The 14,981-nt window shown below is 37.9% G+C and overlaps 3 protein-coding genes across 3 annotated transcripts; 2 read left to right on the top strand and 1 right to left on the bottom strand.

The window, feature by feature from the left end:
* Window positions 1–398: 398 nt before the first annotated feature.
* LOC141823676 (manganese-dependent ADP-ribose/CDP-alcohol diphosphatase-like) lies at window positions 399–1,352 on the top strand. Its single transcript, XM_074710946.1, has one exon. The coding sequence runs from the start codon at window positions 399–401 to the stop codon at window positions 1,350–1,352; it is 954 nt and encodes a 317-aa protein (XP_074567047.1).
* Window positions 1,353–4,200: 2,848 nt separating this feature from the next.
* On the top strand, window positions 4,201–11,026 carry LOC141823544 (uncharacterized). Its single transcript, XM_074710844.1, has 15 exons — window positions 4,201–4,229; window positions 4,314–4,425; window positions 4,510–4,641; window positions 5,770–5,874; window positions 6,528–6,611; window positions 8,798–8,913; window positions 9,008–9,108; window positions 9,747–9,771; window positions 9,843–9,956; window positions 10,075–10,131; window positions 10,209–10,275; window positions 10,366–10,419; window positions 10,570–10,644; window positions 10,740–10,775; window positions 10,913–11,026. The coding sequence occupies exons 1-15, from the start codon at window positions 4,201–4,203 to the stop codon at window positions 11,024–11,026; spliced, it is 1,221 nt and encodes a 406-aa protein (XP_074566945.1).
* Window positions 11,027–11,255: 229 nt separating this feature from the next.
* Window positions 11,256–12,345, bottom strand: LOC141823675 (uncharacterized). Its single transcript, XM_074710944.1, has 2 exons — window positions 11,826–12,345; window positions 11,256–11,562 (listed from the first exon to the last, which is right to left on the bottom strand). Exons 1-2 carry the CDS (start codon window positions 12,343–12,345, stop codon window positions 11,483–11,485), a joined length of 600 nt encoding a protein of 199 aa, XP_074567045.1. The 3' UTR covers window positions 11,256–11,482.
* Window positions 12,346–14,981: the final 2,636 nt, after the last annotated feature.

Raw genomic sequence — 14,981 nt, 5'->3', positions numbered from 1 at the left:
TCCAAACCTACCTTTATCGTTGCATATGACTTCTCTATTGTCTTCTCGAGGGCAGGGTATAGGCAATGGCCTGTCCACCTATTACGTATATCGTGTATATGGGCCTTGAGAAGCTTCCATTCGGTGAAGATGAGTTTTCAACACAATACCTTACTAACAACTTCCAACTTCTTCTTCACCAACTCGGTAGCTAGAGCCTTCTTCACTTTTATATTTCAGATAGCGAGTTCAGACTCCATGGTGTTTAATTTATGCAGACTTGATGATCTTATATATATATATGCATATGTTTATGTGAAAGTGTTTATTTTTGCTGATCAATTAATCACGTATGTATCCAGGAATCCTTGAAGAGCTAGCTGCCTCTAATCTCATCTGTTTGCGAGCGGCGGTATAAAATGACTTCCAATGGCCATGCCAAGCAGGAGCAGCCCCTTTTCTCCTTCGGCGTCATAACCGATATCCAGTACGCCGATATTCCGAACGGCCACTCATTTCATGGCGTCCCACGACACTATCGCCATAGCATTCAGGTTCTACAAAGAGCAGTGCATCAATGGAATGATCAGAAGAAGAAGGTCCAGTTCTCGATGAATTTCGGGGATATCGTCGATGGGTATTGCCCCAAGGCTGAGTCACTCAGTGCTGTGAATAAAATCGTCCGAGAGTTCGAGAGGTTCGACGGACCGACCTACCATATGATCGGCAACCACTGCCTCTACAATCTCCCTCGCGATCAATTGATTTCATTGCTGAAGTTGCCCTCTGAATCTGACCATCTGTACTACGACTTCTCCCCCAGTCCAGAGTACAGATTCGTCGTTCTGGATCCGTACGACATCAGCGCGATTGGCTGGCCAGGTGATCATCCAAATACACTGGCCGCCATTCGAATCCTCAAGGCAAAGAATCCCAACGTCGATAAGAACAATCCGGCCGGCATGGAAGGTCTCGAAAAGAGATTTGTGATGTTTAATGGAGCCGTCGGCAAGGATCAGATGCGTTGGCTCGATGATGTGCTTCGAGAATCCACCAAGAAGAAGCAGAAGGTCATTGTGTGTTGTCATCTCCCTTTTTATCCGGAAGCAGCATCGGCCTTGGCGCTCCCGTGGAACTATGAAGACGTACTGACTTTGCTCCATCGGTATGGATGTGTGAAGGCTTGCCTTTCCGGCCACGACCACAAGGGTGGCTACGCCGTCGACTCTCATGGAATCCATCACCGTGTTCTGGAGGCGGCCCTCGAGTGCCCTCTCGGATCAAATGCATTTGGATATATCAACGTTTACGAGGATAGACTTTCGCTGGTAGGAACTGACAGATTGAAGAGTACAGAGATGGCCTTCAGCTAACTCTACAAAAAATCCAAAACAAATGTTCCTAGTTGAGTGTAATTGGTTTTTTTTTTAAAAAGAAATATGCATTAGTTAAATTGTGCATTGGTTTATCCATAGCTATCAAATTAATGAAGATACGAAGAAAAAAAAGACAGGAAGCAAAATTTTATGAAAACTATCAAAGGTTCATATTCATTTTTTTTTTAAAAAAAAACATCTTAAACTCCGAACACCATGATTTCTACTCCAATTTCACCCATTTCTCTTTGGGCTTCCTGAAAAAAATGGGCCCGTCTGGATATTTAATAAAAAGAAGGTCTAACTGAGTGTAATTTGCACACAAGTATGATAAATAATGTCAAATGTTTTAAAGCATTTACTTCCTAATTTATTTTGTCGGACTATGTTTTGGCTTCTTCGTCGTCATTATCATCATTTTTGTTCCATAGTAAAATCGGCGGATCGAATTGAATTGAAGGCGGTGGATTTGGAGAACGGCCGGCGGCAGGGTTTCAGATCTGCCTTTTGTTGATCGGTCCCAGGTCATCTTTTCGACCGCCCTTTTCTCGGCGTTCCATTTTGCCTCGTACTTTTTGGATTTCAGAAATGGAGTTTATTTCTTTATTCTTCTGTTTTCCGACAGCGTGGTTGTAAATTTATAGATATTTTCATGGTGTACGTCGTTGAGTGGATAAACACGATTGTGATGTCGTTTTTTTTCTCTCTCGAATATGTGTTTTGTCTGTCTGTACCATGTTTGCGATTTTTTTTTTAAAAAATAGATTTTATGTGATTCTGCGTTGAGTGAAAGATGAACAGTGGTTCGATGACCGTTAAGTTTTAAAGATCGTTCTGCGGCAGTTGTTCTTCCAAACACTTCCTTGCGGTTATTGTGACAAATGCAACATTAACTGGATGTCTTTCACGATAAGTTTCCATGATATTATTAAGAGATAGAAATTCTAGGCCTCTCGGAAGATCTCACTTCCGGAACTAGTCTATGGCTCCATTGCCACACAAATAACTCTTTCAAACTAATGAACCCCAATTATGCATTTATCTGTTTAGTGTAAAAATTGTTGAACTATGTTTCTGTGGTTTTGCACTTAGGAAATTTATAAAACTGTCATTTAAAAAAAAATCTTGGTCCTTGTATTGTGCAACAAATGCAGATTCTCATAGTAGATGAACAGTGTAGAGAAGAAACCAAATACTAAATTTCACCTGTTTGTGGCCTTGGGACTTAAATAACAGAAAATAAGTGTTGTTTGCCACAAAAGTGATATAATGTCTCTATGGCATGAACACCACAATAAAGTTAAAAAGCAACTTGTTAAAGTATCATAAAAGATGAAGATGGTGTAGATTCAAGGTATTTGCAACAGGAGTCCTTGACTAGTTACTGATATGTATTGCAGCATTTTTGTGCCTATTTCATGTTTATTTTATGGAATTGTAGCGTCCTATGCAACTTTCTCTATCGTTCTATTAATTCCTGCCTGATTTGTGGCCTTGACTAGTTGTCACATGTATGAGGTTCGTGGTTCTCCCTTAAGTGGAAGTGATTGCAGTTCTATGGCAAGATCTTAAGATAAATGGGCAATTTCTGAGAAACCTTGAGATGGACTCATTATTGTGACAGACCATCTTTGATAATGGGTTGGGACATTTTCATCTTTGATAATGAGTTGGGACATTTTTGGTTACCAAATGATATTCAAATGAAACCTATGCATTGGCTAGCGACATTTTCATCTTTGATAATGAGTTGGGACATTTTTGGTTACCAAATGATATTCAAATGAAACATATGCATTGGCTAGCGACATTTTCATCTTTGATAATGAGTTGGGACATTTTTGGATACCAAATGATATTCAAATGAAACCTATGCATTGGCTAGCCTTAGAATATAATGTTAAAGAATCATTTGTCATCTACTTCAAAATGCTCGCTTTGACATGTGAATTCCATCAATTTTCCTCAAAAGGCTGTCTGCCTAAAGACCTCAAGCATGCCAATTATGGAGGTAGATGCTTTATATAGTATTCGCAAGGTCCAGTTGATGAAGATAGTTCAGAATTAACTTAACAATCTGAAGTAAATATACTGCATTAATCAGCTTGTCATTGCCTAACCATTTCATGAACATCAAAGCATAGGGTTGGAAGCACTTGTTTTTTATTAACAAAATTCTCAAATTATTCATTACACTTCTACTTGTGGCCAACATGAATGTTTATTGTTTATATGGACAAAATGAACTAGTTGAATGAGAATATTAACAAACTATTATGCTTCATTTATTCTTCTTGTTTTATCTTTAGTTTTAGGTAAATCTATAATAGCTATGTCAGCTGATTATATAGCATGATTGTTTATAATCATGGGGTATTCTATTGAATCAAGGTTAACTTTTTGTTCTATTTCTTTCTTTCTTTATTGATTTGTTTTAGTGAGTTGGGAAGATAGGCCATTCTTGATTTTTGTTCTTGTCATTTCTGCAAATCAGTTAATATTCTTACCACATTGTGCTACTTAGGTGCTTTGCTGCTGTGAGACTTGGGACAAATTTTATAGTGTATTTCTATTTCAACTAATTGATATAGCCTTCTTTGATGTCTTCCTTTGCAACCTTGGATGCTGATATGTGCAACTCCATAAATTTGGAAACATTATCCTATTGATTTATTTATGCCTTTCCTAAAACCTAGTTTTCTCTCAGGCTGTGGCTCATGGTATGTCAACTGCGATGAGAACACTTTACTAGATGATAACTATGGATCTACCATATAATGTCAAGATGCCTTCTGCTACTAGTATTGTGGTAGCTTTCTGGCACTGAAGTTGAAAGTTGAAAAACATGGCAAAACTTGGAATTGGTGGGCGGGGGTAATTAGTGTTATCATCATTTGCATGAAAGAGTCACAATTATGCCTCACATAATATCCTGCTCAATTACATTTTGACTGGCAGTATTCTTCCAAGAAAATCAAATGAGAATATGAGGCTTGTTATTTCAACAGTCATTGGAGTAATGCTTGGATACTTGATTGGCATTTCCTTTCCAACAGTTAGCATAACAAAGGTACATCAAATTGATTGGCTTGTTACTTTTTTTTATTTGATATCCTAATATCAGATGAAATATTTTTCTTACCAAATTTTGCAGCTTCACTTTCCTCCTCACATTATATCTTACATCGAAGATATGAACTCAGGTGTCACTACCCAAACTTTATTGAACCATGCTTTGACAAAGATGAGAAATAACTCTATGTCAAACTCTACTGATGCTTTAAAGGTGCATTGCTCTTTTGATGGTCTTATTGCTATCTTTTTAATCTATCGAATATTTTTAGTATTTTATAGTTTTTTGATTTGTTAGTTAATTTTCTATTGCCAAACTAATCTTGCAAGTCTCAGATAAAAACAGAATAGTTAGCTAGCACAATTGTATGGACAATTATCCTTTCTAGATCAACAAATAGAAAGCTACAAATTTCATTTAAGCCTGTAAAATGGATGATGCTGGATTTGGTAACAAAAAATATCACTTAGATATTAAGAGAACACCAGTTAGAGTTGTGTGACATGGTATTGACAGTTGATACTAGTTCTTTAGGCAGGACATTGGAAAAAAGAGTGCGTGGGTGGCAATATTACTATCAATTTTGGTATCAGAAATTCAGAAAATTTAAGTATTGTCCGTATCAGATTGGTGGGATCAAAATCTGTGAAAAGACTCAAAAACATATGGTACAAACTAACAATATTTACCAAACATGACAACAAAAGATATAAAAAAAATATCTAAAAATGTGATCCATTGTCACCAACAATATCTTCTTGCAACCTCTCTTTAGTGACTGCATGTGGAATGTATTTTGTTTGATTTCTTTCTCACCGTTAGATGTGCTACCATGGTATTTCTAACATTAGTTGTCTATTCATGCAAACTTTCACATTTTCTCCTGTATCAAGCTAAATGCTCCTTCAATCATGATGCTTCATGCACTACTTTTTTGTATGATTTGCATTCTACCATTTTTCGAATGTGATCTGTTAGCCTACTATGTTCTCACCTAGTGTATTCGACTCATATTTTCCTTTTGAACCAGTATATCTTTTCTAGTATGTCGTTTCATGAGTTTTGTTAAATGTTAATTATCAGTTATCAGACACCAATACTTTATTCTTTATCTTTGCACTAAATTGCTAATTTTTTCCATGTAAATTGAATCCTAATTCTTTGTTAGTACTGTAGTTGCATCATGCACATATTTGGAACTGAATTGGTCAATATGAAAATTCTTTTTTTTTATGTTTGATTTCCTTAGTTGATGAAACAATGAAAAGCTATGTTTATGCCAAGGGATTTGATACTTTTCGTAATATATTGCATTCATTTTCTTCATTGATTCTTCTACAGATTTATGTTCCAACAAACCCCAAAGGTGTTGAGAGACTACCACCTGGGGTCATTGTGCCTGAATCAGATTTTTATTTACACAGATTATGGGGTGACCCAGATGAGGTAGGTAGTTTCTTAACCTATTTTTTTGGTGATAGATCCGTGACACACACCATTTATATACATATGTCAAAGTTTTGACAAGTAAACAAGAGAACCATTAAGGGTATGCCTGAAGAAGCTCTGAGTTCTTTCTCTTTTGCAACTCTTGTAGCAACAAATATTGGTTTGCACCATCAATTTGTTTCTCATATATACTATTAACTAATCTGTGAAATTATTGTTCTAAACTGTATAACTTGTAAACAAATGTACAAAAAAATTGAATTATCTCCATCGTTTCTTGATGCATAGCTGACAGCCAGTTTGATCACTGGTTAGGAAGCAATTCATCTATGTAATTATGAATCTTTGGCTGGATTTAATGGCTGGTACATATGCTAACTGTCTAAAAATGTATATTATTGGATTTTCCTCCATTTGACCTGTTTCTCATCATGATTTTTGATGCATGAACATCATGAGCTTGCCCTGTATTCTCTATCAAGCATCAACAGTATATTTTATATTCAAGGTCAACCCAAATATAACCAGTGCATGTAGTGACATGAATGATTTTTTTTCTCTTTTCCGATATATAGATCAATTTGATAACTTCTGGCAGCCTCATATAGCATGGTCTTATGAAGTTGTAATTGTTTCCTTGAAATGAGCAGGATTTGGCCATACGGCAGAAGTATCTTGTAACATTCACTGTTGGATATGATCAAAAAAATAATATCAATGCTGCAGTTAAAAAGGTGAATAGTTAACTATTTAGTACGATTCTAGTAAGTGGAATCTGAATAAGCATTAGTTATTTATTTTCCGTTAACTTTGTTAAAATATTTTAGATAACCTAAAATGATTTGCCATTGAAAAGTAAAAGCGACATGGTTCTTAGTTTAGTTATGTTTAGTATGCTATGCTACCTATATGTATATTAGTCGCCACATCCTTTGATTTCAGAACTATTGCATGCTAAATTAGGCATGATCATAATTGTTACTGATATCAGTGTCACTCGGAACTGTAAACACAGACTACCATGTGAGAATCCTTGTGGATCTTCTTAGTCAATTATCTCACAGAAAATGCACATCTATTTCAAGCCTGAGATTTATTTATAGTTCATGAGCGGGTACAACTACAAACTTTGATCATTTTGGTAGATTGCGCTGATGTAGGTCAAAGCATCTAAGGAAGGATACTGACAAGGGTGTAACCCTTAGTTGCTGGTTAATTGTTATTTATTACCAAACTTTACTTTGACATTTTTGCTAGATTGATTTTTGAAGTTTACTATTTCTTTGCTGCATAACCCATACTAAGGTACGACTGGTCAAATTACTTTGATTGAATTCATAAATAGACAGAATTTGAAAATTCAAATTATTTAAGATTGAAAGTAAGAAGAATTTGTAAAATGGCAAAGCTCCAAAATTACATTGGTTGAACCACAAAATCTTTTCCTGTTTGATTTATCCCCATCTTGATTGGTTTAAGCCTAGCATTTCTTGCTATGATTTTAGAAAGTTTGCTAACGACAATCAGTTTCTAGATTATAGCTTGCAATAACATGAAGAGAGAATATTTTTCTTTTATTGGTCAACTGTTTAAGCTTAGTCTGGCTATAAACCTTGATAATCAAAACCCCTGAAATGTTCAGAGTAGATTATTTTCTGGTGTTAAAAAAAATACAAACTTTGTATTATGCTGAAGATATAGCTGGAACTGTAAGAAATATCATTCTATTGTTTAGGAAAAGTGGAAGCAATTAGGTTTTACTTTTTGTCATCTCTTTTGTATTTGAGACATAAAACAACCCTTTTTAGTTGATTAGTCTACTAAATTGTTAGGGAAAATGTACAATAGATCTGATGCATCAATGTGCACAACAAATTCACATTCATATACTAGGCACCCTCTCTATGTTATGAACTTCATCTATAGAAGTTGAGAAGAAAGGAAGAAACTAATATTGTATATGCCATACAAGAATTTTTCATTTTGAATGTTTATCGGTTGTCACCTTTGATAACAAAGCAAATCAAATAGCCATGCCTTGCACAAAAAGATATATTAATATAATTTATGTAATACTAAGATGAGATAACATACGTCGAGATGGTATGAACATGTTAAATATATACAATTCTTCTCAGACAATAACAATCACTTTAAGATTAAAAATTAACTTTAGGTTTAGTTTGCAAGAATAGCTCTTCCATTCTTGATGAGTCTGTGTCTGTCTAATGCCAAAAAATAGCTATTCCTGCATTTTTTTTTGGAAAATTGACCTAGAATACCAATTCTGACAGAATTGTTAGTCCCACTAGTTCCTTCTTAGCTAGACAACGTATCATACTCTGATTTGGTTTGATATGTATTGTTATTCATGAACCAAATAAAGAATTAAATATACCCCTATTCTATTTATTCCCCAAGAATAACCATCCTATTGCTTCTCAATTCTATTCAGTGAAATGATGTGCCCTAATGTTTTGAGCATTAGATAATTTTGATACCTCAATAATATGTTGGTGACTTTTAGTAACCCCTTTGGAGATGTATTAAAGAACTTACTGATTGTTTCTCTTCTCTAGCTCCTCATTATTTTGCACTTCTGAAGGAGCTGTATTTTGGGATTTGCTTGGTCCATTTTTATTCCTATTGCCAAGGAGCCAATGGTTAGTCTGGACTGCCATTTTTCTTGGCATTATTTGTGCTTGTCCACTGTTGTGCTGACTTTAGACTTTGAATATGTCGGCTGATTTTGATCATATTCACAAGTTATCAAATCAAGTATCCCCAGTAGTTCTGGCTTTAGATTTTGATTAAGTTGGTTAATTTTGTTTTTGTTGACAAATTAGAGAACCTCATATATTCAATAGTTCCTTCTATCCTGCTTATTGCATTATTCTGAGAATGTTTTTTCTTCATGCAGTTTTCTGAAGATTTTACAATATTGTTATTCCATTACGATGGACGAACTTCTGAATGGGATGAATTTGAGTGGTCAAAACGTGCTATTCATGTGAGCGTCAGGAAGCAAACTAAATGGCAAGAGAAAAATTCTTTATTGTTTATTTTCTTTTTTCCATTGCTAGAGAAATGTGGTGTCTTGGTATCATCTAATCATGTTACTTTATATTAGGTGGTATGCCAAAAGGTTTTTGCACCCTGACATTGTGGCGCGGTATGAGTACATATTCATGTGGGATGAAGACCTAGGAGCAAGGTTTGAAATTTCGTGCCGTATCGCCCGATACGCACGAAAAATCTCGTTCCGCTGCGGCACCGGCACCGGCACCGGCACAGCGCCGGCACATGAATTCCGGCCGGGCGTCGCCTCCGGCGGCGTCGCCGGCCCCGGGCGGAACCTCCGGCTGCGTCGCGCGGCCTCGGCAACGCTCCTGAGGCGTCGCGAGGCCTCGGCGACGCCGCCGGAGGCACCGCCCGGGGCCGGCGACGCCGCCGGAGGCGCTGCCCGAGGCCGGCGATGCCGCCGGAGGCGCCGCCCGGAGCCGGCGATGCCGTCGGGGCCCCGCGACACTCCGCGCAGCCGCGTCCGCGTGCACCGATCGCGCGACCGCGATGTTTTTTTTTTTTTTTAACTTAGGTTTTAATTAGATTTTAATAATCAACTCCTAGCTATAGTTCAAAGTTATAATTCGGGATAATTTAAATAGGCCCTATTAAAACCTATAAAATTATCAAAAAAATTTATTTTTTATTTTTAAATATTTAGATTAAATTTTTTATTTTAATTAATATATTTTATATTTTAAAAATACCGAAACTATACTGGCATGGTACGATACGGTACCGAAACTGTATCGTTCCGGTTCAGGACCGAAACTCCAACACGGCTCGATATTTTAAACCTTGCCTAGGAGTAGAGCATTTTAATGCCGAAGAGTAAGTAAGATCTGTTAACCAAAAAAATTAATGGAAGGTCATTTAATTGTATTACTTTATCGACATTTTAGGTATATTAAATTAGTCAAGAAGCATGGGCTAGAGATTTCGCAGCCTGGTTTAGAACCTAACAATGGTCTAACGTGGCAAATGACAAAGAGAAGAGGTGACCGTGAAGTCCATAAGTAAGCTTTTGAAGTACTATTTCTATGCAAAAATATTTATTAAACCGTCGAAGTCTCCTCAATTGTTTTTTATCCTGACCTCACTAACCAATGGGTGACCTACCTGTTTTTGCTATAGAGAAACAGATGAAAGACCAGGCTGGTGTTCTGACCCCCACTTGCCTCCATGTGCAGCGTATGCAATTTATTTTATGATTATTGTATTTTTGCAAGCGTCTCTCAAAATTATGATTTTGTTCTTTGTCTAGCCAGATTCGTAGAGATAATGGCAACTGTATTCTCTAGGGATGCATGGCGATGCGTCTGGCACATGATTCAGGTAATGCCGGCTATCCTCATTGTTTATTACCATTTATAATTTACTACTCTCGCCGACTTTGCCCTCAATCCAGACCATATCACCTTGCAGAATGACTTGGTGCATGGATGGGGCCTTGATTTCGCTCTTAGAAAATGCGTAGAGGTACAATGCAGCTTTCCACTTATCACAGAAATTCGTGCGTAAATCATATTCAACGCAATCAAACTCGGTTACAAATGTGAAAAAAGATTAAACTTTCACCTTGCACGTGCATCTGATTCTGCATTCTCTCGTGATTGTTCTACTTCTCAGCCGGCTCATGAGAAAATAGGAGTTGTAGATGCTCAATGGATTGTTCATCAGGTGATTCCTTCCCTGGGGAACCAGGTGAGATGGTTGCCAAAGCTGTTGTATACTTCCGTCGTTACTACTACATTTAGGTTGTGTTCCTCGTCATATTGACTTTGCTGTTGGTTCTTCAGGGTCAAGCAGAAAATGGCAGAGCAGCTTGGGAAGGGGTAAGTAATATCCATGACATAAATAAACATTCATCAGTTATTTTCAATTACTTGCGCAGTTGGTGGAATAAATATCCTATTCCTGTTAGTTTTAACCATGGAATGAGTTTTGTTCAATGATAAATATACTCGTACAGGTGAGAGAAAGGTGTAGAAAAGAGTGGGGTTTATTCCAAACACGATTGGCAGAAGCTGAGAAGGCATACTATATTTCCCAGGGCATCACTCCCCCAAACTCGACGCTTGTTTAGATTAGTGTCACGTCAGGTTTTGCATGGTTCTATCGTATTATTCTATATTTATTGATCATCCTTTTTTTATCTTATCCCATGATTCATTCTTTCTAGCTCATTTTCTTTTTCCTTTTTTCTGTTTGTTTAGTGCCCTTGTTGCTGGATTAAAGCTTTGGTGCTTCAGCATCAAATGGTAGGAAATACTATCACTTCAACCAACTGTATCAATCCAAAATTACTCAAAAGATTGAGAGGTATTTTTACTTCCAAACATATACAAACACAGCATCTCTCTCACTTCCTACAGGAATAATGCAGTAAGAATCTGCTGTCAACCTCCTCTTCTACTGCTTCCTCTCTTCTTTTCGCCCTTCAGGTGCCATCTCTACATTCTCATCGCTCCTCTATTTTCCTTTTCATGGCCTTCGATTGCACTCGACGATCAGGTCTTTTGATCACCAGAAACATTGATGTTCAGTTGCATAATCTGATAGTGCAGGCTACTGCTTGAGCCCAATACTTCAGCCTCGCTTTAACTTCATCAGGATCGTCTCCTAGCAGCACAAGAGCACAATAAGTCACCATTTCGCCCATTTACCATTAATAGTAGATTGCTAAAGCCAACCGAAATGGGGGAAGATAATCTAGTTCTTTCATTTTGTCGTTTCTTGAAACAGTGCAAAAATTGGGCTTGGATTGAATAGAAGCCATATCGGACAGGATTTGGGCGAGATCAGAGTTTGTTGTTCCAGAGCTCAATCACAATCAAGGAATGACAGGAAGAAAAAAAAAATCAAACTTTTGGGTAGGCTTCTACCTGGGCTGGCGATCTTCCAGTTGGCGATGAGAGGGGACGACGGAGATTCACATTGATCAAATGAATCCCCCGAGGAGGAGCGATCCAACGAACGGTTCTGCTGCTGCTCGTCCAAGAACCTCTGGCTCATGGAGTAACAGAGCTCCAGCGCTGGGAGCGTGTTGCGGAGGTCGGGGATCTCCTCGTAGTTGAATCCGAACCCAAGGTCGAGGCACCCCTTGAGCTCCTCCAGGTCCTCACCCCTCAAGCTCTTCGACCTCGCGATGCCGTCCGCCCGCTCCTCGCCGCCTTCCCCGGCGTCCGCGAACCCCACGAGCGTCACACCGCCGCCGATCTTCCTCCGCCACGGTTCTTCCTGCCTCCAACCCTTCCCCAAATGAATCTCCGCTACCTTGACTTCCTCCTCCTCCTCCTCCTCCTCCACCTCCTCCTCCTCCTCGTTGGAACTAGGGATCAAGATTTCTCTGTCGATCTCCTCTTCCTCTCTCACTCTTGTACTTCCCTTCTCAATTAACCTCATTAATTATCTAGTGAGCTTTTAAATGGCTTCCACTCGTAACGATCATGCTGATGATAATCATGGCTCCCTCTTGAGATTATGATAAGGAGTTGCATGAATACTGATGATAATCATGATCACCCTACAACACTACTAACATCTCTACCTACATCACTATTACTTGAAATCTGTCTGGGTCCCACTCAAATCCTCCACCGGCAAGCATTTGCAAGGCACGGGATTTTCGGTTGAGTCAGCGAAAACGGCAGCCCACGGGTGAGGCATATCTTTCCTGCTCTTTATCCGTACCAAACCATTTACCGGCTCCATGATTGAAGGAAAAGGCAGACAGCGAAGCGGGTGTCGAAACAGATCGCCTGTGTGGGTATAAAGCAAAAGGTACTTTTTCTTTGCGTTACTTTAGGTGACGTTATTCTCTTTACCTGCTTTTACCAATTCATCTAACTGTCTCGTGAACGAATAGTATCAGGGCCCACCCGAGTTCGCCAATGAAAAGACAGGTAAGCCCATTAAGCCGCCCACGGACATTCCGACTTTTTTTGGGGTTAAATAATCACTAAATAAATTAATATGATTTAATTAATATAATGTAACCTTTTATAGAGCTCAGTGCTTAAAATATAACAAGATGATCATTTTTTTTCCCTTTTCTTTCCTTTTATCGAAAAAAATAGTGGCATAAAGAGTGAAGTAATAAGTGAATAACTTATTATTGTTCTAGATGGTGATCATCTTTTGAAGCAAAAGATATTATTTGGTTGTTGATGTAGAATTTTTTTTTTTTTTTTTTTTTAATGAATGGAATGGTCCAAAATAATTTAGACTTGGCAGATATTCTTTAGTGTTGTGTACGTGTCAAAAATTATTGCTAGTTTAATAAGTTCAAGTAGACAAAAATTGCGTGAAACACGATTAATTAGTTAATTATATCTCATGAGTTACACGAAATTCATTGTTTAATTCTTTAAATAATAGTAAGTGATGATATCAATCAATTTGAATATAAAAAATATAAAATAAAGATAAATTAAACCAAGCGAAATTGAAAATTTTTATTTTTTATCGTACAAATTAGTTTAGTCATATGGTATTGATGTTGCCATTCCAACCAAACTTGATTTAAGCATTAATTTAATACAATTCCAACTCAATTCCACTACAAATATCTGCTTAAGCAAGCAAATTTTATCCTAATTTGAGATAACAACAAGGTGGATATTTTGTAAGATGAATTATAATCCAATTTGGATTAAGATTCCATGCTTTCAGTAATTACTTAGCTAAGTAATTAAGTAGTGGACCTGGCTCATAATCTGTTTTTACACACCCGTTCTATCCCTGGTTTAAGAGCCTCGAACCAGAAAGCAACCTCCTCGCCATGACCACTCTCACCTCCTCATGTAGTTTGACTTGTCTGACCTGTTTGGCATCAACCTTGTTGCATCAACTCTTCGATTGCTCAAAGCACTATGATGGACTCGAAGGCAAATATGACTATGGAAGTTCTTTTAATGTGCATAGCAAAGAAAAAAAACTACTACGACTCGATGAACACCAGGCCAAAGGATTGGTTGCCAGAGGATAACTGAATTTGTACATAAGACCAGAAGACGATGCGCAAGACAGTAAGAACTCAAACATAGTTTTGGTGTTGAACATGAGCAATTAAGCAAAATATGTATCTTCCAAGTAGAAATTCTTGTGGTAGGGCCTGAAACACCTCAGCGGATTCATCTCGCGTAACTTCAACCCGACGCAGAACACCTGGCCAACGATCTCCGCCACAATTGCCTTCCCGACCTCACCGGCCTCCTTCAGGTTTCGGCAAACCCGGCCCTTGAAGCTCTCCCTGACCGTGAACTGGTAGCTGCGCAGGAACATTTGGCGCAGCAGCAGGTTGTCGTGCTGTGGAGCTGCTAGAAGTGGTCGTTGGCCGATATAGTCAGTGGCCAGCTCCGGTGCCGGCCAACTGAAGTCCATGGCTGCTTCTTGTGCTTAATCTTGGCTGGGGTATCAAATATAGAGTGGAGACGTCAGTGGTTGAACCATAAGTTGGGGATAGTGAAACTAAAGGGTGGTAGCTGGCAATGGTTAACCAACTCATTATGTGGACGTAATTGATGGATATAATTAGGGAGTTTTGTTGCTTTTATCAATTTGATTAGCAGTTCATCTCTCATTAATAGAAAAATCAATTGTTTGATGGGGGATCTTATGTGAGGTAGGTACAGACTTTTGATTGATCAAGTTACCAATTGGAACTGGAACACTTCACCAACTTTAACCTACCAAATGTTGAAAACGAGTAGCATCAAGAAATGACACTGAACTATTTCATTCATTGAACCAGAAGGCTGCAAAGTTAATTCCATGTAGCATAATTAAACTTTCAGCAAGACCTACTATTGGTACACTGGAGTATCTCAAGTCATTCAACAAATTTCAATAGATAGCAATTCGAGGAAATGGTTGCAACTAATGACTAACTCATCCAAACAACTAATAAGCATCAATTTATGAGGCGATGGCAAGAGTAAAGTAAAATTATCCTAAATAAAGAAAACAAGTAGCGTCTCAAGGTTTGAGAATCCATTTCTTATCAGAAAAATAAGAGAAGACAATATTAATAATTGAAT

The sequence above is a fragment of the Curcuma longa genome, chromosome 3, assembly GCF_044706935.1.
Source record: "Curcuma longa cultivar G26 ecotype Majalengka, Jawa Barat chromosome 3, ITB_CL_G26_1.1, whole genome shotgun sequence".
Classification (NCBI taxonomy): Eukaryota; Viridiplantae; Streptophyta; class Magnoliopsida; order Zingiberales; family Zingiberaceae; genus Curcuma; species Curcuma longa.
Note: the sequence above shows the minus strand (reverse complement) of the source record. Positions and strands in the feature narration are given on the sequence as shown.

Excerpts from the sequence above, each read along its gene's own strand:
- LOC141823544 (XM_074710844.1), top strand. The coding sequence starts at position 4,201 with ATGGCAAAACTTGGAATTGGTGGGCGGGG. Across the intron at positions 4,642-5,769 it reads ACTCTACTGATGCTTTAAAG|ATTTATGTTCCAACAAACCC; the intron begins GTGCATTGCTCT and ends ATTCTTCTACAG. Across the intron at positions 10,645-10,739 it reads TTCCTTCCCTGGGGAACCAG|GGTCAAGCAGAAAATGGCAG; the intron begins GTGAGATGGTTG and ends TTGGTTCTTCAG.
- LOC141823676 (XM_074710946.1), top strand. The coding sequence starts at position 399 with ATGACTTCCAATGGCCATGCCAAGCAGGAGCAGCCCCTTTTCTCCTTC.
- LOC141823675 (XM_074710944.1), bottom strand. The coding sequence starts at position 12,345 with ATGAGGTTAATTGAGAAGGGAAGTACAAGAGTGAGAGAGGAAGAGGAG. Across the intron at positions 11,563-11,825 it reads CTGGAAGATCGCCAGCCCAG|GAGACGATCCTGATGAAGTT; the intron begins GTAGAAGCCTAC and ends TTGTGCTGCTAG.